The sequence below is a fragment of the Musa acuminata genome, chromosome BXJ1-4 (genome assembly GCF_036884655.1).
Source record: "Musa acuminata AAA Group cultivar baxijiao chromosome BXJ1-4, Cavendish_Baxijiao_AAA, whole genome shotgun sequence".
In the NCBI taxonomy this organism is placed as follows: domain Eukaryota; kingdom Viridiplantae; phylum Streptophyta; class Magnoliopsida; order Zingiberales; family Musaceae; genus Musa; species Musa acuminata.
This window is the reverse complement of record NC_088330.1, coordinates 10,001,646-10,023,086: the sequence shown is the minus strand read 5'-3', so window position 1 is coordinate 10,023,086 and position 21,441 is coordinate 10,001,646. Positions and strand designations below refer to the sequence as shown.

Here is a 21,441-nt window from a genome sequence, read left to right as displayed (position 1 = left end):
CAAAAATCTTCAAGGAAATTCTAATTTTCAAAACAATTGCATGCTTCATTCCTTTTAACCTCTTGAATTGTTGTTGCATACTCCAAAAATCTTCAAGTCAATAATGTTATGATGGCTTTAATCTATTAGGGAACATTACAGCCTCATCATCACCTTCTTAAGGCATGGCATATGACAATCTAACATTACAATTGTAAGAGCCAACAAAGGCTTTGGTCAACGCAACCGTTGACCTAGCAGTATACATCCCTTGATAGTTGATTATCTGCATGCTCTGAATCCTTCAACTTTCCCTTCCACAAACAAAGTTTGACTTGATTTAGGGCGTACACCTTCTGAGATTTCATTAATTGCAGCCTCTGAATTCTTCATAGTTAAAATCATTCATTGGTACTGTGGGGAAGCAAGTTTCTGATATCAAAAATAAAATAAAAGATAAATCCAAAAAATAGTAAAACATAGTTTGAAATTATTTTCTATATCCATGGAGAGAATAATAAATACAAGAAATAGATATTTCATCTAAATATTGAAGAGAAAATTTTATTTTATTTTTCCTCATTCTCTCTGGATTTACTGAAGAAAAATCTTAAATCATCATTTTTTAAGGATTTCTTTTCCTACTTGGATTCCTTATCATGTGAGTAACTTGATTATTGATGTAAGTTCCACTTAGGAAACCAAAATTGGTCAATTACCAAGCATATGGGAAACAATAATAATAATAATCTGTTCCTTGCAAGCAAGTAAGTTTTCAGGTAAATGGAGAAATATGGTCTACTTATATGGCTGGGGAGAAAGGGAAATTGATGCCCAGGAAATGGTCATGAGAATTGAGTGGAGATTGGTAGTAGGATATGGATTGGTTCATGAACATTTAAGTTTATAGGATGAGCATTGAGATGGAAGAGACAACAATGGAGTTCTTGTTTCCCTCATAAATGAAGAAGAAGACAGCTTCAGCTGCTACCATCATGTTATCTCTCACAGCAGGCAAATCTTGATCTCCTCTGTGTGTGAAAGTAGGCAGCAGCAATAAGATTGGTCATCAGAAATAGAAGCAAATTCATGAAGTATTTAAGTAGCATGAGAGCTCTTTCAATGATCATTAGATCTTTCAATGTGACATCACTGGTTCTTCACTCCATCTTTAGCTCATAAGGTCAATGAAGATGCCAAACAAAGTGAACACAGAACTTGAATTGAATGAGAAGAGGAGACTCGATCTCCTTGAAAAGCTAATGCAGCTCAATCTCCCAAAATTAATATTGCAGTCAATTAGAGAGGGACAAGAGGACGGTCATAGGGTTTGAAGAACTGTCCCCAACTGAAGTAACCACTCACTGCTTACTTCCACTGATGCAGCTTTGAAGAATGTAAACTAAGTGTCTTCTTTTGCTTCCAAGAAACAGAACAAGCTACCTTGATTCCATGTTTAATTCAGGATCACCAGCTTGTGTGGGAGCTGTGTCAAGTAAAGAAGAAGACTGAAACTTGCTCTAATCATTTGATTTGATCAAGGAGTGTGTCATGTGCATGCGAGTGGTCTACAAATGGCACATTGCTGCTGAGAGATAGCTTCACATGACTTGCTGATGGATCTTCCACTAAGAAGGTGCTCTTGTAGAATTGTTGTAGTTGACATTGTTAGGAACCTGCTCTTCTATGAGATTTGGCCAAGGAATGCCCCCCCCGTTGTCGTTAATCTAATTCAAGTTGCATCAAGGAGATAGATAAACTAGAGAGCTTCCAAGCTGGGAAACAAGAACATGATGCAGAGTTGGAAGAAGATTCGAAATGGAAGGAGGTACTTTGGATCCTCAGATTTGGACGGTAGTCGGAGTTCGAATGAGAACCTTGAGATGCTCGATCTCAGGATGAGTAGAGCAGGTGTTCCAGTAAACAATGGTGAAACCAAATGCTTCTTGCAGTTGGTATAATATTGGAAGACCTCACATGGGCTCTGATCTCCACCCACCTCTCCCATGTTCTTCCGAGAACCCAACTCCGTTAGAAAAAGCTCCAATGGCCGGTCGTACAAAGAGGTCACGCACACCTTAAACTTGAAGCTCGAGCAAAGCAGATAGCAGCATCACATCGATCGAACTGCGCGAAGATAACATGCTTGTCGTACTTCTGCTTGCAGTCGACCCACGGCGTGATGCAGTAACTAATCTGTGGTCCTGACATGCAAACCCACAGAACTCAAGAACACTTGATTTCTGATGCATAGTACACGAAGCAATATAAAGATCTGTCTTCGAGAGCATATAATAGTCGAAGAAGATGACCCCAAACCCCTTTAAATACTCGCAGCGTAGTGGCCATCACCCACGGAGGCTTCCATGGATTCCAAGAAGTCCAACAAGATCACGGAGATAGTGAGGCTCCAACAGATCCTGAAGAAGTGGAAGAAGCTGGCGGTGACGCCGAAGAGCGGCGGTGGCAGCAAGAGCATCAAGTTCCTGAAGAGGACCCTCTCCTTCACCGACGCGTCGGGGGACGTCCCGAAGGGATACCTGGCGGTGTGCGTCGGCGAGGAGATGCGGAGGTTCGTGATCCCCACGGAGTACCTCGGCCACAGGGCCTTCGCGGCGCTGCTGAGGGAAGCAGAGGAGGAGTTCGGGTTCCAGCAGGAAGGCGTGCTGCGGATCCCATGCGAGGTGGCCGTGTTCGAGAGCATACTGACGGTGGTGGAGAAGAACAAGGAGGGGCTCTGCTACTGCTCCGCTGAGGCTGAGCTCGCCAGCTCCCACCTCCCACCAAAACCAGTGTGCAGATGAGCGGCAGAGGAAGGAAGCGGTGCGGGTGAGGGATGATGATGATGATGCACAAACCTTCTTCTCCCCCAACAAAATTGACCATGGCTTTCTCTCTGTGTTTATGTGCTTCCTCTGACTTCTTCTTCTTCTTCTTCTTCTTGGTGGCTTGAGGTGGTGGATGTGTTCTGCACCAGTAGCAGAAATGGATACCAGTTTTGACACTTCTCATGTTGGTGCATTCTCATTACTACACAGTCAACTGTCAACTTTTTTTCTCTCTCATTTCTTAGAGAAAAATGGAAAGATAATTGAACATCTGATCATACTCTCACCTTCATTTTTTTATATTTATATCTAAATATAAAGAGAATATTTTCATGCTCAAACATTACTTAAAAAAAAATTATGATAAGAATTATCAATGCATATGCTAAGAATTATAAAATTTATTTAAAAATGAACTAACGAAATTAGAGCGTCATAAATGATATGTTTTAATTTTTTATATTAATTATTCTTTTTTTTCCACATACAATATGTACCTTTTTTTTTTCCAATAATAGTTTTTGCCAGCATACGGAGATACGAATGAATTCACGAGTACGTACAATTATGTGACCAAAAAACCCTAAATTCTTGTAGCCTCGAGCTCGGTCGAATCCAAAAGGTTCAAACTTTGTCCACCTAAAGAACGCATAACTCAAAACTCATAACATCAATTCCTTCCATATAAAGAGTGCCACGTGGTCCACTCGGAGTGGGATCCAACTAAATAGGGAGTGTGATTGGTTGTCTATGCCGTCGCGCACACTCGAGGCGGGTTCGGAATTTCGAATCGCACCAGCCCAGAAGCGCGAAGGTAGGAAAAGAATACTTTTTCTACTAGTACGGTCGTTACCCGTGGTCTACCGCCGGCCCCACGATGCGTTCCATTGAAACAATACTTTTCAAGCCAATATAAATATAGGTAATAAATGTGGGTATCGGAAACTCATCCGTCAGTAATCCCTGCTCTCGTTATCTCTCTGGACTTCTCTCTCCTCTCATCCCTTCCAAGCTTCCGTCTTCCCTTGGTGTCTGTGCCTCTCTTTACAAGAGCCAATTCGAATTCTAATCCTCTCTCTCTCTCTCTCACTCTCTCTCATCTCTCTTCTTCTTCTTCTTCCATCTCCATCACTACTCTCTCTCTCTCTCTGGAGTTGTGGAGTTCATCTCTCTGTATCTTCCACGCCTCACTATGTTTCTCTTCTTTATCTCGTCTTTTTTTGCCTTTGCTGAATAAAGATGGTTGATGTCTCTTTCTTCCTCTTTATTTCTCACTTTCTTTGATCCTTTTCAACCCTAGCGGAATAAAACCATGGAAGAAATTCTCTCCTTTTCGATCAAGAGGCCGATCGCCGCTATGGCCTCTCCGCATTCCCTCCTCGCTGGAATCCCCGGAGGGGTCCGTATAGCAAACCCCCGAGGCTAAGGTTTAGCGTCAGGATTGCAGATAATAGCAGATTGGAAGTTGGGTCGGTTTCCAGAGGAGAGCGGCGATGAAGCCCTGCGTCGTGGCGCATTCCAAGGCCAGATCGGGCGGAAAGGCGGCCGTGCCGCAGCAGGCCGTCTTCGAGATGAAGCAACGGGTGATCCTCTCGCTGAACAAGCTCGCCGACCGCGACACGTACAATATCGGCGTGGAAGAGCTCGAGAAGGCCGCTTTGAAGTTGACCCCCGACATGATCGCTCCCTTCCTGTCGTGCGTCGCCGAGACCGATGCCGAGCAGAAGAGCGCCGTCCGCGCGGAGTGTGTCCGACTGATGGGTACCCTGGCGAGGTCCCACGGGATCCTCTTGGCTCCCTATCTCGGCAAGGTGGTCGGTTCCATCGTCAAGCGCCTCAAGGACACGGATTCCGTCGTCCGTGACGCCTGCGTCGAGGCGTGCGGCGTTTTGGCGACCAGCATTAGAGGCGGGGAAGGCGGCGGAGGGGCAACGTTCGTTGCTTTGGCCAAGCCCCTTTTCGAAGCTTTGGGTGAGCAGAACCGATACGTGCAGGTGGGTGCGGCGCACTGCTTAGCGAGGGTCATCGATGAGGCCAGTGATGCTCCGCAGAACATCTTGCCACAGATGCTCACGCGTGTCACAAAGCTGCTGAAGAATCAGCATTTCATGGCTAAGCCGGCGATCATTGAGTTGATCAGAAGCATCATACAGGTTTAACTTGGTACCTTTAGCTTGCAGGTCGTTTTCATTTTACTTTTGGAGTTTTGGTACATGTCTTGAATGTGGTCTAGTTGTCAAAGCAGCATCTCTAGCTCGCATTTTACCATCATTGGCTACCCAAGTAGTAATATCCCATTCATTCCTGGAAGATGGTGATGTGAAGTCTAGATTAGGAGGAGAAGGATGTAAAAGAATATAATTTTGTTGGTTCCAATGGAAGTCTGTCTCGTTCACTAACCTTCTTGTCGTAGTTTGCAGCTTGTTATTTTTAATTTCATTTTCAATCATGCACGTTTCTTTAATCCCATTTCATTCTGTAAGATGGTAAGATCAAGATTAGAATAGGAGGAGAAGGTTCCATTGGAGGTCGGTCTCTTGTTCTCTATTTTTCTAGATGTAGCTTGATCTGGGAAATCGAAAATTTCTCCTTAACATAATATAATCATAATTTGCATTATCTTGTGATTATCCTGGTGCATTCTAACAGACTTGTGATAGTTTACCAGTTGCTGGGAATCATCTTACTTGTTCTAACGATACAGATATTTGATCATTCATAAGATGGATTGTTAATAGGTGCATGCTAGCAGTATATATTTTCCAACTTAAATAGTCACTTTGACATAAGGGGATAAAGTCATATGGTGGCTATGTAAAGCAGCATATGTAGCTCTTATCATTCGAATCTCTTGCCTTACTGTCCACAAGTTTATTATGCTGAATACCTTGTTTGACAAATATTTTTTGTCTTCTCAAGAAAATAATAAAGCAATGAAAATTTGGTTGAATCTTTTTATTACCCTGTTATTTAAATTTTACATCACATTTAACTCATATAACCAGGCAGGATGTGCTTTAGCAGAGCATACTTTATCTGCCGCAGTTACGAGCATTTTGGAAGCTCTTAAAAGTAATGATTGGACAACACGCAAAGCTGCTTCTGTGGCATTGGCTGGAATCGCTGTCAACCCTGGATCTTCTATGGCTCCTCTGAGAAGTTCTTGCCTCCACTTCCTTGAATCCTGCAGATTTGACAAAGTCAGTTCATGTTATAGTTTCTGGTTATCTGAATGTCAGTTTTGTAGACATGTCTCCAAACTTTTCTTTTGTAGGTGAAACCTGCGCGGGATTCAATCATGCATGCCATACAGTGTTGGAGAGCTCTCCCAGTGACCCATTCTTCTGAAACTTCAGAGGCTGGATCATCCACAAAAGGTATAACTGTTTCTGGGAAAATGATCGAAGAATGCTTGTGATGCAACATTATATAGCTGCTTTTCCTTGCTTGAGCTTATTAACGTGCACACTTTTCAACAGCTGCATTAATTAGTTGAAATCTCCTTTCTCTTTGCACAGTATACTGACACCATATGCTTCTTTTGGGGACCTGTCTAGATTAAATTAATTTTGAAGTGGATGAAGCCAAAAAGATATTTAATTCCTCATCTCAGAAATTATGGTTTTTAAACATTAGAGGAAGTTTTATGTTTATGATCTGATTATATACTTAATGTGAGGATTCTACATGTCTAAATTAATTTCTTCTCACCCATTTTCGATTACATGATACCTCTACCAGCTGTTTGTATAGTTCTGCTGTTCTAGTAGATTTATGATTCGACATCACCCGTTTTATAGAACTATGTTTGTGTTATCAAACTATTGTTGATGATAATAGTCTTCTATGTTGACATTTCAGAAAATTTTGGCAAAGACATTAATGTAGTCACCGGTGTATGCGATAGTCAATGGAGAGACGTATTGTCTAGAAAAAATGGTCCTGTTTCTGACTTATGTGGAAATTCCACCAGTTCAACACAAAAAAGAGCTCCTCTATCTGTCAGGAAACCAAGTACAACTAATATGCAGATTCATCAACGTATGAAGTCAAACGATTGGCACATTGAGATATCAGTCCCGAAGACTCATGGTACACCATTGGTTAATAGCAATAGTGTAAAGTCTGACAGTAATGTAATAGATCTTTTAGAAAGAAGGATGGTAAATACTGCTGAACTCCAAAATATCAACTTTGATTATGGTTCTGTGTTTGATAAGCCAGAATGCTCTTCCGTATCCATTCCAGATTATCGGATCTATGAGATGGAGCATTTAACTGTATCTCATGACTGTGATGGGGAGAATGATTCTGAGGGCAATGATTCAATAAGTCCAACAAGAAATAACCATTCTGCCATTGAGGACAATGGACAAGAATGCCTTGGTACCCAGGAGCGGAAGAGTCCGGAGTCCACTATTTCAGATTTGTGTTCACGCAGTATGCATGGATGTTGTGTGCATGCTGCAAATGGACTGGCTGCCATCAAACAGCAACTCCTAGAAATTGAAACAAAGCAATCAAATATGCTGGATCTCTTACAGGTAATCTGTTTTCTGGATGCACTGTAAAGCACATACTTCCAAAACTAATTATTTATTTTCCAACTATTTATAAGACTGCTTTATTGATTTTCATCCTTAATAGCCAAGATGTATTAGATGAACCTCAAACTTTGTATTAACAAGGAGCTTACTAAAAAAGTTTTTCTCCTGGGAATTAACATTAGATTGAACAAAATAGGCTGGAATCAGAAAAATCCTTTTGTAGGTGTCTTTGTATATATAGAATTTGTTATTATTGATGCATCTACCTTCTCTATTTTCAATTGTCAATTATCTGGAATTCAAGTTCTAGTTCTGCCCTACTATTTAAGCTATTGTTACAAGGATAATGGATTTTACTCGTTCTTATCTTCTAGTGTCCAATGAATTTCCTGTAAGAATATAAGTGAAAATTTTGCCTGATAATTCTAGGTTCTTCAATTTATATGCCACTTAGTTCTCGTATTGACTTTCTTTCTGAATGCAGTATGAATGAACTGTCTTGAATTTGAGCATGCCATAACCGAATGAATGCTTTTTGTGCTTGAAATCTTTAAGATTATAGAAAATTGTATCCTTTTCCACTATCCAAACTATAACAAAAAATTTTCTGATAACATCCGTTTTTCCACAACTAATGATATTTGGTTTAATTTTAATTTTTACATAAGATTGGTCAAATTTTCATATCTAGCCCAGTTTGTGGACTAACTTTGTCAGTCTTTGACAATGCACAGGCAGGACCTTGATATGCTGATGGCTTGCATTTTGTTTAGTCTTATATATATTTATATATATGTATATGTATATATATATACATACATAGATATATACATACATACATACATACATACATACATACATACATATATATACATACATATATATATATATATATATATATATATATATATATATATATATATATATATATATATATATATATATATATATATATATATATATATATATATATATATATATATATATATATATATATATATATATATAACATGCTACTGTTTCAAAGATGTGTGCTTTGTAAAGTATTGATCTGTTTGTGTTATCTAAAGACACATTGGGTCTTCCATGCTCATCATCCTGAAATTTTATATTTGTGCAGGTGTTCATTCGAAACTCAATAGATAATGTTTCAAAGCTACAGTCAAAAGTGAATTTCTTGGAGCAAACTCTAGACAAGATGACACATTCTGTTGCTGAATGTGAAAATTATTCTAGCATGGTTTGCTCAAAAATATTGAAGAAAGTTCAAACAGTGTCTTCGTCCCCTAAGCTTACACCTAGGCCATCAGTGGATAACAACTACAATGATTCATCACTTTTATCTTCAAAAAGCATGGAGATTTGGCAGGATAATTTGTCTTCAAAGAGTAGATCTAGCACTTCGGTCATAGAGGAAGGGGAGATTTTGGAGGATTCATCACTTGACATACTGCAAAGTCCAATACCCAGAGGTGTAGGAAACAACTCAGGAAGAAGCCTTATATCTCTAAGAAACCAAGAAAGAGATGCGAAAGATGCAAGTGTCGGGGCTAGCAATTTGAAAGATGTGAATGGATACCTGAAATGAATTAAGGAATTTCTTAGTGCAGGTAATTTGGAGTCAGCTTATGTGGAGGCAATACTTTCTGGTGATGATCTTAGTCTTGCCCTGCTCATGGATAGAACTGGCCCTGTTCTGGATAAATTGTCACACGAGACTACGAATGAAGTACTTTCCATTATGGCCGCAAACTTTGTCAATCGAAGATATCTGGAAGGTGCAATTCCATGGTTGCAGCAGGCAAGCTACCTATCCCTAAAGATTGTGTGACTATGCACTATGTGTGATAATCCATTAGTTACATATGTCCAAATAACATTTATTTTCTTCTTAATGCTTTCTAGGTGGTTAATTTGACCATGGCTAATGAACCGAGGAACCTCTTCCTGTCTACAAAAGCACAGATGGAGTTCCTATTAGCACTGCAGGTAGCAGCAACAAGGGGATGCGCTGATCCAGTAGCAAAGACGTCCATATCGCGGTTAGCAGTAAAGTTGAGCAAATTATGGCATGGTGACCCATCCAGGTAGACTAATATAGCTTTAAACTTTCACTTCAAATCTAACTCAGGAACTTCACTTACACTAAATGATGATTTTAATGAACATATTTTCACCAAGTAACAAGTAGTTGGTTTCTTGTATTTTGCCTGACCTTATCATCTGTGACATCATCTGTTATATTTTCCTTTCTATGATTGATTGAAGTCAAATGTTTATATGGTTATCAATCGATAGTCTTACCTATTTTTTAATTCAATACTTTGTGAAGTCACGGTTGCTGGATGGGGCACATCAAAATGCCGAGTTAACCATAAGAGTAGTTCATAATTGTTATGATGATGCCACTTGGATCATGGTGTTGTTTTCGGACTTACTGTATGAAATCTTTCTGGAAAGTTCTTCAAACAGATAGATTTTGAGAAATTCAAAGATATAACAGTTAATTTTCATTGATTAGCGTAGTCCTCGCTATCTCGTTGCGTACCTGTTCTGTGCATCAAATAATGTTCAAACAAATACCAACATGTCAAAAAAGATTCTGCATTTTTATTGTTATCCATGATATCTTTTAAGGAATGCTCGTTGCTCCATATGCCATAATGAAATCAGATCATTATGCTTACTTGCTTATTATTGCAGGAAGGGTCTGCCTCCGAGAGGATCACAAGGGAACAAGAAATGTGCTTTCTAGAACAAGGAGATGACATCTATTTCGCATTATATTCAACTTCTGAAGATTTTGTGTCATGATACTTTCTCCTTTAAATAAATTTTCGGTTCACCCATGTCGTTTCTCCAAATCTTACAATGCAAGTGATAGAAAAATGCAAATCATGACCCATACAATGGAACAAAAATAAGACGCCTGATCCATACAATCAATATTTGTTCTATATGTTAATTTATTATCTGTCGACTAAAACAGCATCATATCAATCATATAAGATGGCATTTTACGTGCATTGAAGTTGTTCCAATATTCGACAAACATAGTGGACGAAGTGCTTCCTGAACATTAGTGCATTTTGTTGGTCAATGGTCAAATTGCTCTTCTTTGTCTCCTGTTCGTCTGTTTCCATTTGAGCAGAATGATCCTTCTCAAGTGGAACCAAATAGAGAAAAATTTATTGGCATTTGAACTTGCAGACCACCAGAGAAAATATAAGTATTATTTTCGAAGTTTCCTATTTATTTTTTATTGTATCGACCATTCAATTTAGACCTAACCACTAGAAAAGTAATTTACTTGCAATTGACTAAAAGCATAACAAATATGACCGGCAATACATAACCGCCAACAATAATAACATTTCAACGGCTGCATACAGCAGAAAATGTAGCTAGAAAATATTGTTGGAGCAACACATCATAAAAGTTTTTGTTGTTCATAATTTAACCATCTGGTATAAATAGAGCTACTAAAGCAAATATTAACAAGCAGCAAGTAGGGCTTCTTAAACATATCATTGTTACTACCAAGTATTTGCTTAAACATTTCAGCTTCTTCAGCATCACGAAAAGAAAACAAAGATCGTAGGAGCGTGGAAGCTAAATTATTCATATGGCATTCCGATCGCACTTTACAAAAGCTGGTAAGAAGGACCAGATCTGCTTAAAGATTGCCGATCAGAAGGAAAACAAAATGACGAGGAAAAAAATACAGAATAGAGAGGTACCTTCTATTTCCTTTTCTCCTTTCAAATGGCAAACAAACTATACAACTGCTTCAGCAATTCAAGAGCTAATACTACTAAGCAGTCTTCCAATGTCCAATTCACCATACTATGAAGTGGTCTGGCACAGGAGAGGGTTATAGTTGTTGATCTTGCTAGCTGCTTGTTGTCGCAGGAGTAGTCTCTGATTTCTGCAGCTCGTCAGGTTTAGGAGCAACACTAACACTCAAGGAACTATTTTTATCTGTTGCTGGGTCAGCATTGTTTCTTTCTTCCAACCTGACAGCACTAATAAAGTTCTTAGATAGTCGGTTTATGAAGTCACCCGAGATGGCAGGAGGGTTCCTTTGCTCATTCCTAAAAGCAGCTCGAACAGGCCCTGCCGAGTTGTACATCTGGTTATGCTTGCGAGCCTTTCTCTCCTGCATGGCTTTCTCCCGCTCCTCATAAAACTCAAAGTCGTCAATGATTGATACTTCATATTCATGCTTCTTAAAAATTCCTAGCATCTCCAGACCCTTTTCCAATTTCACCTGCATGCATTGAAACAAAATACAAATTTAATAGACAAGGTAATTATGTGTGAATCAAATGCTAAAGAAACAACTTATGTAAAAAAACATAACCAACAAACGCAAGCCCTAGATAAAACAATGGAGTTTTGCTAAAACAAGAACCAATTTGTTAAACAGGATAATCCTTCACATAATAGGTTAAGGAATAGTAGAAAGATTTAAGAGTGTTACATCCAAGCTCATACAAATCTCTTGATCAATATTTGAAAAAAGTCTAAGTATTTGACCCCAGAGTGATTTATTTCACCCCACTATCATCAGCATGTTTACTGCAAAAAAGAAACAAAACTATTAATATTTGATAATAAGTTTGCTTTGAAATAAGCAGATGCATCCCAATCCTTGTGGTATAGGATCCTATAACTCCATAAAAGGGTTCAACTCAAGGATTGTCGTTGAGATTCATATCTTGAGAGTCAAACATGATAAGCCATATGATAGCTCTCGGACGTCGCTAGCTCCATGCAGAGATGATTTGATCTAGCAGCACTACTTAGGAAAAGAACAAACATCTGATCAGAACCAAGAAACACAAACTAACACTGATCGTGTTAGCTCCAGACAGAGATGACTCTGGATTAGCATCACTACCTAGGAAGAGGACCACAATTTGGTTAGATCCTTCCACAATGTTAAATTTAGAAGAATTCCAATGGTTAAACCAATATCTGGGCATATAACTTTTTAGAAAATCGAGGAATGAGAGATGGGGATGTGGCAAGGAGATAAAGGGTCACTCCTGCAGCCTCTGTGAAAGCACAATAGAAACAATATTTTTGCTGGCTTCACATATTGAATATTCAGGATTTAATGGATTTTACACATATATTCCAAAGAAAGGCTGTATCATTGATTTCATATCTCATCAGATCCAGTATGGGCACTTGTAGAAGTCTCTTTGAAGATATTTATTGAAGTAAATCACTAGAAACAATTAGAAGTTCAAGTCTTGCAGTTATAACATGATTCAATGTTACGGTTCAACAGATCATCAGTTATTTGACACCAGAAACTAAATTGGAGTGAGAAAACTTCTGCTTGAATCCAAATGAAACATTGATGTATAACCCGATTGGCTTCTGAATAAGAAACAAAAAAAAACCCAGGAACCAAACAAGCTATGCACTCAAGAGTACAATCAGAATAGGTAGCAGAGCTTCTGTCAGCATGGTGTATTGGATATTTCTAGTTGGCTAAATCAGTCCAAGAAGCAACATAAGTTGGTGCACTTGAATGAAATAGAGATCCAAAGTATTTAGATAGAGTAGCCTAGCTCTACATGACATTATGAAAAAGCATTGGGAATTTGATATCCTAGAAAAGGATAGAACAATGACCATCAACAACAAGAATTTCTATTATCCCAACTATTTAGGTCAACTCCATGGATCTTTTTCTGTCAGCAAGTGTAGGGAAGTATCCGTGACTAAATTAAGAGTTAATGAGCCTCTTTTTATTGTTTAATTTCCTAAGTCTTCTCTACCTCTCCTCGCATCACTAGTTTTGATTGATTCAACTCATCTAACAATAGCATATATAGCTCTCCCTTGAATATGTTCATACCATTTCAAATATTTTTTCCACATTTTATTCTATTTGCTACAAAGGCATATCTCTCCATGATACTCAAAGTCACATGACTATTGATGCAACATCTTGCCTAGAGCTTAAGAAATCCATCACTCTCTCTCTCTCTCTCTCTCTCTCTCTCTATGTAGCAAGCATTCTCTAGTTACACTCTTAAGGGATAGTTGATATCCACAGTTAACTTGATTGCTGACTCCCTAAAATTATTATTTTAAATTTTGATCATGTTCAATAAATTGACTTTGTCAAACTAAACTAAATTTCAAAGCATTTTGTCAAAGATAAACAGCCTGTCATGTAGTTGATAAACCAAAAAGAAAAGCTTACTTCTTGGGTGTCTCTGCTGTTGGTGACAGGCTTATTTTCATTGTTTTCGAGTATAATATGTCGAAACAAATTGTTGGGTACATCTTTCACCATATGCCACTTGACAGGAAACTGACCACTCCACCTGTCTTGCTGCCAGTAATCCACACTCTTTTCAAAATCAACAGGTCCAATCATTTCAGATACCCCACAGAAATGTGCACTTGCATTTACCTGGTCATGGTTATTATTATTATTATTTTGCAAAGAACTAATATGATTATGCCAATTTACTAAAAAAGGGAGCTATTAAACACAGAAACATACAAATATAACCTATGAGATTAATTTGAAAGAGTAAAGTATGAAGTTACCGAGAAAAATAAGAAAACTGGGCAAGGATCTTCTTTTTGTTTCGCTTCATGGTATGCAGAATCCAACTTCCTATTACCACTGGAAGTGCTAGCCCAAACACCATATTTAATGCTCTTGTGAACATTATCCTCACTGTAAGACTTAATTATGAAAAACATGGCATCCTTGTGCTCCGTAACAAAATCAGGACTATTATACAATTTATGATCGACCCCTGTGGTAGAACTATCTTTCTCAGTGTCAAGTGAAGAATTGCATTCAATCATCTGAATTTTTGACCTATTTGCTCGTGGTCCTCTGTTTTGCTCGTTTAGAAAATCAACAGTGCCATTGCAACTACACAATAAAGTACTTTCCTTTCCTCCCCTCCTATTTTTGTCCATAACAAATGAGCTCTGGTCTTTAATTCCCAAGCTGGGAATAGATGTCTCAAATGTGCTATTATGATACTGCCCACTGTGCGAGTAACCTCTATCGATAGAGCTGATAGATGATCCAAAGCCATACAAAGATCTCTGTTGCTGTGAACCCTGAAAATAGTTAGAAAATAAAGTGAACAAACAAAAACAAAAAGTACAAAATTGCAGTTTACAGTGCATAAATTCAGTCTTAAGACTAAAAGGTATCAGTGGTAACATAAGCACGCCTCTAATTGGAATTTTCTAGTAAACACCTGGGTGCATTGATTTCGGATGGATAGAAAATTGATGCCACTCATACCTAACACTAATATACAGCTAAGCGAAAGCAGCATTAATCCAAATTCCAAGACCCAAGAATTTTCAGAGGCTTGATCTCTGGTTTTTGCTATTAAAAAAGCTAGAACAACTACATCATACTATAGTTGTTTAAAATTTCCAATGCAAGCCTTTTCCTAGAATGGACCTTGACATAAAAAAAAGAAGTTTCTCATTGAGAACATTCATGAAAGATTCCTACTTCACAAAAATCTAAATGAGTATTTTTTTATTGAAATTCTGGCAATTACTATGTATTGAACAGTAAACGGTATCGCGAAATGCCACGAGTATGCATAAAAGAATGAACCTGCACCATAAAAGCTATGTCCTTAGGGAGACTATTGGGACCATAATGTAAAATCTTTTAGGATATGTCAAGACTCAATTTGGTTCACAACAGTTCATCAAAAACCATCAGATTTTGGTATTGTTGCATCATATGCTACTTGGTGGTCGTATCATAATTAACTGAAAATATCAACAAATAGCACAAAATAGAATGATCACAGCTTAAATAACTTTTAGGGTCAGATATTGGGATATTAGATTAATATTTTAAACTTACAGTAAGCTAAATGACTATCATTTACTTTTCATCTACTGCATTAATAATAAAAAAGGCATCAAATCCAACTGACAAAAAGTACTGTTCCAACTACATAAAATAAGGAAACCACAACGGAAAAAAGAACAATTTTAGCATATTGAAATGATAAAATTGAAATTTATATCATGTTCAGTCAATGTTCTTGGAAAGTTGCAAAATGTAAAAGAAAAATCATGGATTAAAATACCGTTCAGACTAGCGGCGGACACATAACTAGGTCGCAGACCCAGTGTTCAGTACGATATGGACCATCTCATCAGGTACACATAGCGAATCATGCATACCAGGAGGTAAATAGATCGGTATTGAGCAGTATCAAATGGTAAGCCTATCTCCTAGTTTGGGTTTTATAAATTCTCACGGCCATCTCTTTCTCTTTTTTTTGTCTAGTTCTCTCTCTCTCTCTCTCTCTCTCTCCCTTCCCATGACTCCTCCCCACTGCATCGCTACTGCCTCCTACTCTCAGTGCTCTCTCCTCCCTGTCCTACCAATATGTTCCTTCCTCCTCTTCTTCCTGCTCTGCCTCCTCCTACTCCTACTCCTTCGCTTTCTCCTCCTCCTCCTCTCTTTCTCTGGTTGAGCAGTACCAACTAGTATTGATTCTATTGAACCCTATCAAGTATAAGGACGTCTGATATTGTACCAGTCCAACCACCAACTAGTGTCGATATTGAACCAAGATTTAATATATGGAACACATACAACTGCATTTAAAAATTTGAAGGAACAAAAACAATATTTCATGTTATCCAAGATGCTAAAAGGCTATAATGTAGATAGGAAAACACTACCATTCCTGAAGTTATAGGCATGGCCCCTTGACCAAATGGCATTAGGCCACCAATTGGTTGAGGTGAAACTGAAACTGTTGGTAGTGATAATGGAGTCACAGACCCAGTGCCATCTGGGGTTCTCGTTAAATCTGACCAAAAATCACAAGAACAAAAGCCATAAATCATTGTTATGAGTCATGAAAACCATGACTGCCAGTTATACTACATCCGAAAGAGTCACAGGATAAATGATTACCTGGTCTTGGTCCAAACATCTGGGTGTTGAAGTTTGAAGTATCAGAAGTAAATACTCCTTGTTGATCAATTGGCACTGCCAAATCAACTCGTGGTATAGGAGTTGAAGAAGACAGATACGGCATGTTAGGAGGAGCTGACTGCTGGTAGTATGCACCTGGGAACTGGAACTGATGAGGCGAGTAAAGCTGGCCATCTCCACTAAGAGAAGTTAGAGGTGTCATACCCGGGGAATACGGTCCATAAGGACTGTAACCATATCCAGTGTGATATACAAGCGAAGGGTTCTCGTTGTAGACACCCTTCAATATCATAAAAACTTAAGGTTCAAAAGAAAAATAAAAGGTAAAGAAAGAGACATATGGATGTTTATAGTATACTTACAGCCAAGCCAAATTCCACTCCTTCAACATTTACATATCGAGATTGATCTTCCCAATCACCAATTAGATTCTCATATCCTGAAAAAATTGGAAATTACAATAATGTTCATGTCCAATTTCAGATTCTAATCAAACATAATTAATAAAAAAAAAGAATGATTCAGCTGAAAAAATTTGCAAGTGAACATAATTGGAAGATTCTGAACCAATTCTTGTGGAATTGCTTTAGGTTCAAAGTGAAAATAGATGCATAATAAATTTATGCAAATAATTGAACAAGAAATATAAGAGTACAAAGAACCTAATTTCAAATTGTAAATACTACTTAAGATGGAACTTAGTGCACAGTTCATGAGCCAATCCCCAGATGACTCAGATTCTTGGCCTGAAGTATAAGGGCATCTCATCCCAGAATTCTGTCCAGCATAAGGACCTATGTGTTCTCCAACAAACCTGCATGTGGGATGCATGGATAATGTTCCACTCTTCCTCCCGAGAACTCTCTCAACCTCTGTTACGAATACCTTCTTAATAGAGTTCTCGTTCTCTCACACAAACATGAATGTGAAGCCAATAGGTGAGATCCCAATGTTCCAGTCTGAAAACTCTTATCCTATATGCTCTCTCACAAACTTGAATGTGGTGCCTGTAGGCAGGTCATGAGAACCTAATCCATGACCATGATGGTCAAGTCTGTAACTTGTGAGTCATATAGGATGAGAAACTTCTAGGGAGGAATCTTCATATGAGAACTCTTAATATAATATAGAATGTAGACCTAATCTTATTTTTTCAAAAAAAACTTCAATGCCTAAGCCCCTAGATAGTGAATTATTATAGAAAATGTTGCCCTTTGTTACCTCCTTTACTAGATAAGGATGACCAGCTGATTCCACATAATAAGAGAGGCATGTAGGGAAGAGAGAGAGGATGCATCACATCTCCTACTCTACATCTTTCCTTGGCAACTTCTTGTATGTTATCTGTCCATCAAAATAAAAGGACACAAGGTTTGGCCTCCGCTACCCAGCGTCGCCAATCAGTACACCAAACAGCCAACCAACATCGTCATTAATGCTACCTGTAGGTGGTGAAGAGCCAATGGCCAACCTACAGAAAGGAGGTTGACATGACCTTTCCTTTGTCTGATCACCAACTTTCAAAGAAAAGAAAAAGATAGAAATATTAGTACTTGAGCTATGGTCTAACTTATCAGAAAGTTTCTCAACTTCATTGAAAGACTCCAAGGAATTTATCTTATGAGGGTTACTAGACAAGAGCCTATTGTCAACTAGAGGAATATGCATAACAGCTGTGCTATGTGGTACCCGGAGGCTCGTTGGATTAAATTAGATCGGGTGAAGATAGGATAACAGAAATACCTTTACCCAGTATTTTTTATTTTTTCAAATTACTTAACTTTGTGGCATAGATGAAAACTAAAAGGCACAAAAGAGCATTGCATTTTTTTCATAACAAGACTACAGGTTTTGTGCATACATGCACTCTCACAGAAGTTTCATTCTATTGATAAACTTCAGAAACCTTCTTAAGGATAAAATATGTGCATATCTCATACAAATGAACAAAAAAATATTAGGACATTTGCAATCAAGACTAGGAAGTAAGCTTTCAAATGTGACAAAAATTGTGAACATGCAAAATTGTCAATCTAGTAATGGAGTAGAGATGCTGTATATGAATCTGGCAGAAGAAAATGCTAACATGACAAGTGAATGAATATTTGGAGAAAAACTAACCACCATAGAAGAAGGAATGTGCATGAGGGGCAAAAATGTTGGATTGATAAACTGCATTATGATCAATAACTATATCAGAAGAAACCAAATGCCCATGTGCATCTCTTGAGGTATCCATGTCATTTAAATCATGTGAAGTGGTGGTGGTTGTCAGTTTCTCATCTTTAGCAGGTGGCTGACAGAAGATAAGACAATTATCATTAACAAGAAGTTCAATATAGGAAAAAGAGGTGCATTGAAGAAGAAATTACCTGTTCGTTCGGGCTTTCAACTTTGACAGGTTTCAGATCAGCATTTGTGGTTGATGATCCCAATGATTCTAATGAGTCTACCAAAAGAATTATCAAAAGAATTTGTTAATTCAACTAGATAACAATATGCAAGTAAAATACAAGTGCCTATACCCATCCTTATGTATGCATTCATATAAATATGTACCTATATAAAAGCTAATGTATAGGTAGACATATATGTCACATCCACATAACATATATACATACATATGGATATTTATGTGGATAACTGCATGCATACAAATATATAGTGGATATGTTGTGTATGTGTGTACATATAAAGCTTCAAATCCCAAGCGGCACCTAGAAACAGGAAACTAAAGGACAAAAACCAGAATGTTAACATTAAAAAAAATTCAACATAATATTTGAATACAATTGCTCATCCAAATATCAGTTGTTCAGGCAGTATGGAACAGTATTCTATAAGCAATAAGATGTTAAACTGCATCAGATAGAAGACCTCTGTTTAAAGCTCTAAATTACTGAAGTAAAAAGATTCTAGAAAAAACCTCCAGAACTGTAAGCCCTTTCCAAAAACCTATATCTATGAAGAATTAAGAACCTAAAAAATTATGAAATCAACACCCATAGTCACAGAATCTAACTTCAGAAAAATCTCAGTCAAATGCTAAAATGAGCTTAAGGGAATGCCAAAGGCTCAATCTGTTCTCACCCTTTTTTGGCACAAAGGTAATCTGATTAAATAATTACAATTCTGCTGGGCCAAATCCAACAATTGCTAAGCTTAATTCTCCGAGATTACTCTCTAGGGTAACCGTAGGTCATTTGATATAACTTGTTCAATTCATGGGCAGCGAAGCTCAATGATGGAAAGGATTTGTATAATCAACCTCAAATAATGGATAAAATGGCTTCACTGTTGTAACAAATCATATGAGTTGTTGAAGCATCTGAACTCGGTACTACAACTAACCGAAGATCTAAATTCAGATTATAAATCAATTTTAAATTCATAAGCATTTCTAGTTCTCACAATTGGTAAGGAGCAACAATAGCCTAATATATATGATACATGATCGTTATGGCACAAAAACTTGGCATTTACAAAGCGCAACAAACATTTCCAACAATTTGTTTTCCAAAATTGCTTCGTTCCTCCCAACACAGAAAGATTCATATGGGTCTCTAGATAATATATTCCATGGTGAAAGCTGTAAAGTCTATGAAGATCCACCCAAGTTAAACTACAATTGTTCTATAATGCTACTTAAAAATATCAGTAAGCCCTAGAATTAGCTGACTAAGTATTACAAATCTGTTTTCTAAATTTATAAGGTCATATGGCATGGTGTTTTTCGTCTTTTATAAAAGCACTACAAACAGTAGCAGACGTATCAAATATAAAACCAACACTTCCGATATCACCGTAATTTTAAATCAGAATGCTCGCTACAAAAGTGACTACCATTAAGACCAACTAAAATCCCCCTCAATCATCATCACCTTGCGGTCCCTTCATATAAACAAAAAAACAAAGATACTATGACTCACTCCAAACGTGAGCAGTCGAAAGCATAAAAAAGATATCAGAATCCAAATCGGAAAACATCCTCTTTGCTACGTCAACTGCACTTGATCCGGATGAAGTGGGAGGCTACGGGACACCAGCTTTCTGGTGTCCAGCATCATAAATCCAGAGCAGTCCAAAATAATAGATGCAGAGAGCACAATCTTGAGAAGAAGAAATGCATATTCTCAATTTAGTAAAGAAACTTATAAACAGGACATGTCATCAGCAAAATGTTACTACAGTCGTGGATCTACCCATGTTGAAGGTCAATGCAATCTCTTTCTATTTAATCTACTATAGAAGGCGAATATATCGAGCTTACATAAAGATTTATAGGGAGATCTAAGAAAATTCCTCAAATGAAGCCTCCAGATCATCAACGCTTCTAGATTACACAATTCCTTAACCAGCACTGTCACACAAAGCAAAAAGAAACAGAAGAAACACAAGAAGATCACGTATTTATCGAGGTCCCAAGTCCGACACGACGCACAAACCAAAACGATCCAATCGAACCAAGCAAAGATCACATATTTCGGATTCAAACACGCAAAAGATGGAAACTTGACAAGAAAACATCACATCAAACCCATAAATCTGGTGAAAGAACCGGAGATACCGATACGACCCGGCGGCTGCTGCGTCGTCGCCATCTGCAGCCGAGATCTCGAGGTCCGACTTCTTCTAAAAGAAGGAAAAAGAGGACGAATCTAGGAACCCCCCTCGAGCTCCTCCTCGAGTCCCCTCCCTCGCGATCTCGTCGGTAGGAAGGCTGGGGTTTAAAGGAAAAGGGAGGGAGAGAGTGAGAGGGAGGAGTAGTCTTCGTTCCAAGATGCGACTTTGGATTGGGGAGACGAACAACAAAGCAGATGCGGCCTCATTAATTGCCGTCCTTCATAATAATCACAACAAAGACCAAGAAGGAATATTAGAATATATATATATATATATGTATATATTCCTTCGAATGCAATGAATTTTATGATATTAATTAGCTTAGTCAATAATAACATGATCATAATGTTAATTTGAATATTATATATATTCCTTCGTATGTGATGAAATTGAAGATACTACAAAGCTTCGTTAGTAACAACACGATCATCATATTAGATCTCATATTTCACTTCCTAACCTTTAGAAAAAGAAAACTCTTTTTGAT

The 21,441-nt window shown here is 37.9% G+C and overlaps 3 protein-coding genes across 4 annotated transcripts; 2 read left to right on the top strand and 1 right to left on the bottom strand.

Moving 5' to 3' along the window:
* The first annotated feature begins 2,345 nt into the window (after nt 1-2,345).
* LOC103981277 (protein SMALL AUXIN UP-REGULATED RNA 12-like) lies at nt 2,346-3,013 on the top strand. The gene has a single exon (XM_009397946.3). It carries the CDS (start codon nt 2,346-2,348, stop codon nt 2,781-2,783), a length of 438 nt encoding a protein of 145 aa, XP_009396221.2. The 3' UTR covers nt 2,784-3,013.
* An 827-nt stretch (nt 3,014-3,840) lies between these two features.
* LOC135647351 (TORTIFOLIA1-like protein 2) lies at nt 3,841-9,150 on the top strand. The gene is made up of 5 exons (XM_065165698.1): nt 3,841-4,960; nt 5,813-6,007; nt 6,082-6,184; nt 6,669-7,351; nt 8,475-9,150. The coding sequence occupies exons 1-5, from the start codon at nt 4,301-4,303 to the stop codon at nt 8,940-8,942; spliced, it is 2,109 nt and encodes a 702-aa protein (XP_065021770.1). The 5' UTR covers nt 3,841-4,300; the 3' UTR covers nt 8,943-9,150.
* Nucleotides 9,151-10,848: 1,698 nt separating this feature from the next.
* Nucleotides 10,849-20,850, bottom strand: LOC135647325 (YTH domain-containing protein ECT2-like). Of its 2 annotated transcripts, XM_065165697.1 has the most exons (10): nt 20,602-20,850; nt 18,704-18,780; nt 18,453-18,627; nt 16,694-16,770; nt 16,536-16,611; nt 16,311-16,466; nt 16,073-16,203; nt 13,934-14,464; nt 13,581-13,793; nt 10,849-11,624 (listed from the first exon to the last, which is right to left on the bottom strand). In XM_065165697.1, the coding sequence occupies exons 1-10, from the start codon at nt 20,654-20,656 to the stop codon at nt 11,247-11,249; spliced, it is 1,869 nt and encodes a 622-aa protein (XP_065021769.1). In that variant the 5' UTR covers nt 20,657-20,850; the 3' UTR covers nt 10,849-11,246. The 2 variants fall into 2 exon arrangements, with proteins under 2 accessions (XP_065021769.1, XP_065021768.1); XM_065165696.1 differs by having other exon boundaries at nt 16,311-16,611; nt 20,602-20,848.
* Nucleotides 20,851-21,441: the final 591 nt, after the last annotated feature.

Excerpts from the sequence above, each read along its gene's own strand:
- LOC135647325 (XM_065165696.1), bottom strand. The coding sequence starts at position 20,656 with ATGATCTGGAGGCTTCATTTGAGGAATTTTCTTAGATCTCCCTATAAA. Across the intron at positions 16,204-16,310 it reads GATGTTTGGACCAAGACCAG|ATTTAACGAGAACCCCAGAT; the intron begins GTAATCATTTAT and ends ATTTTTGGTCAG. Across the intron at positions 11,625-13,580 it reads ACAGCAGAGACACCCAAGAA|GTGAAATTGGAAAAGGGTCT; the intron begins GTAAGCTTTTCT and ends CAATGCATGCAG.
- LOC135647351 (XM_065165698.1), top strand. The coding sequence starts at position 4,301 with ATGAAGCCCTGCGTCGTGGCGCATTCCAAGGCCAGATCGGGCGGAAAG. Across the intron at positions 4,961-5,812 it reads TGATCAGAAGCATCATACAG|GCAGGATGTGCTTTAGCAGA; the intron begins GTTTAACTTGGT and ends TCATATAACCAG. Across the intron at positions 6,008-6,081 it reads AATCCTGCAGATTTGACAAA|GTGAAACCTGCGCGGGATTC; the intron begins GTCAGTTCATGT and ends TTTCTTTTGTAG.
- LOC103981277 (XM_009397946.3), top strand. The coding sequence starts at position 2,346 with ATGGATTCCAAGAAGTCCAACAAGATCACGGAGATAGTGAGGCTCCAA.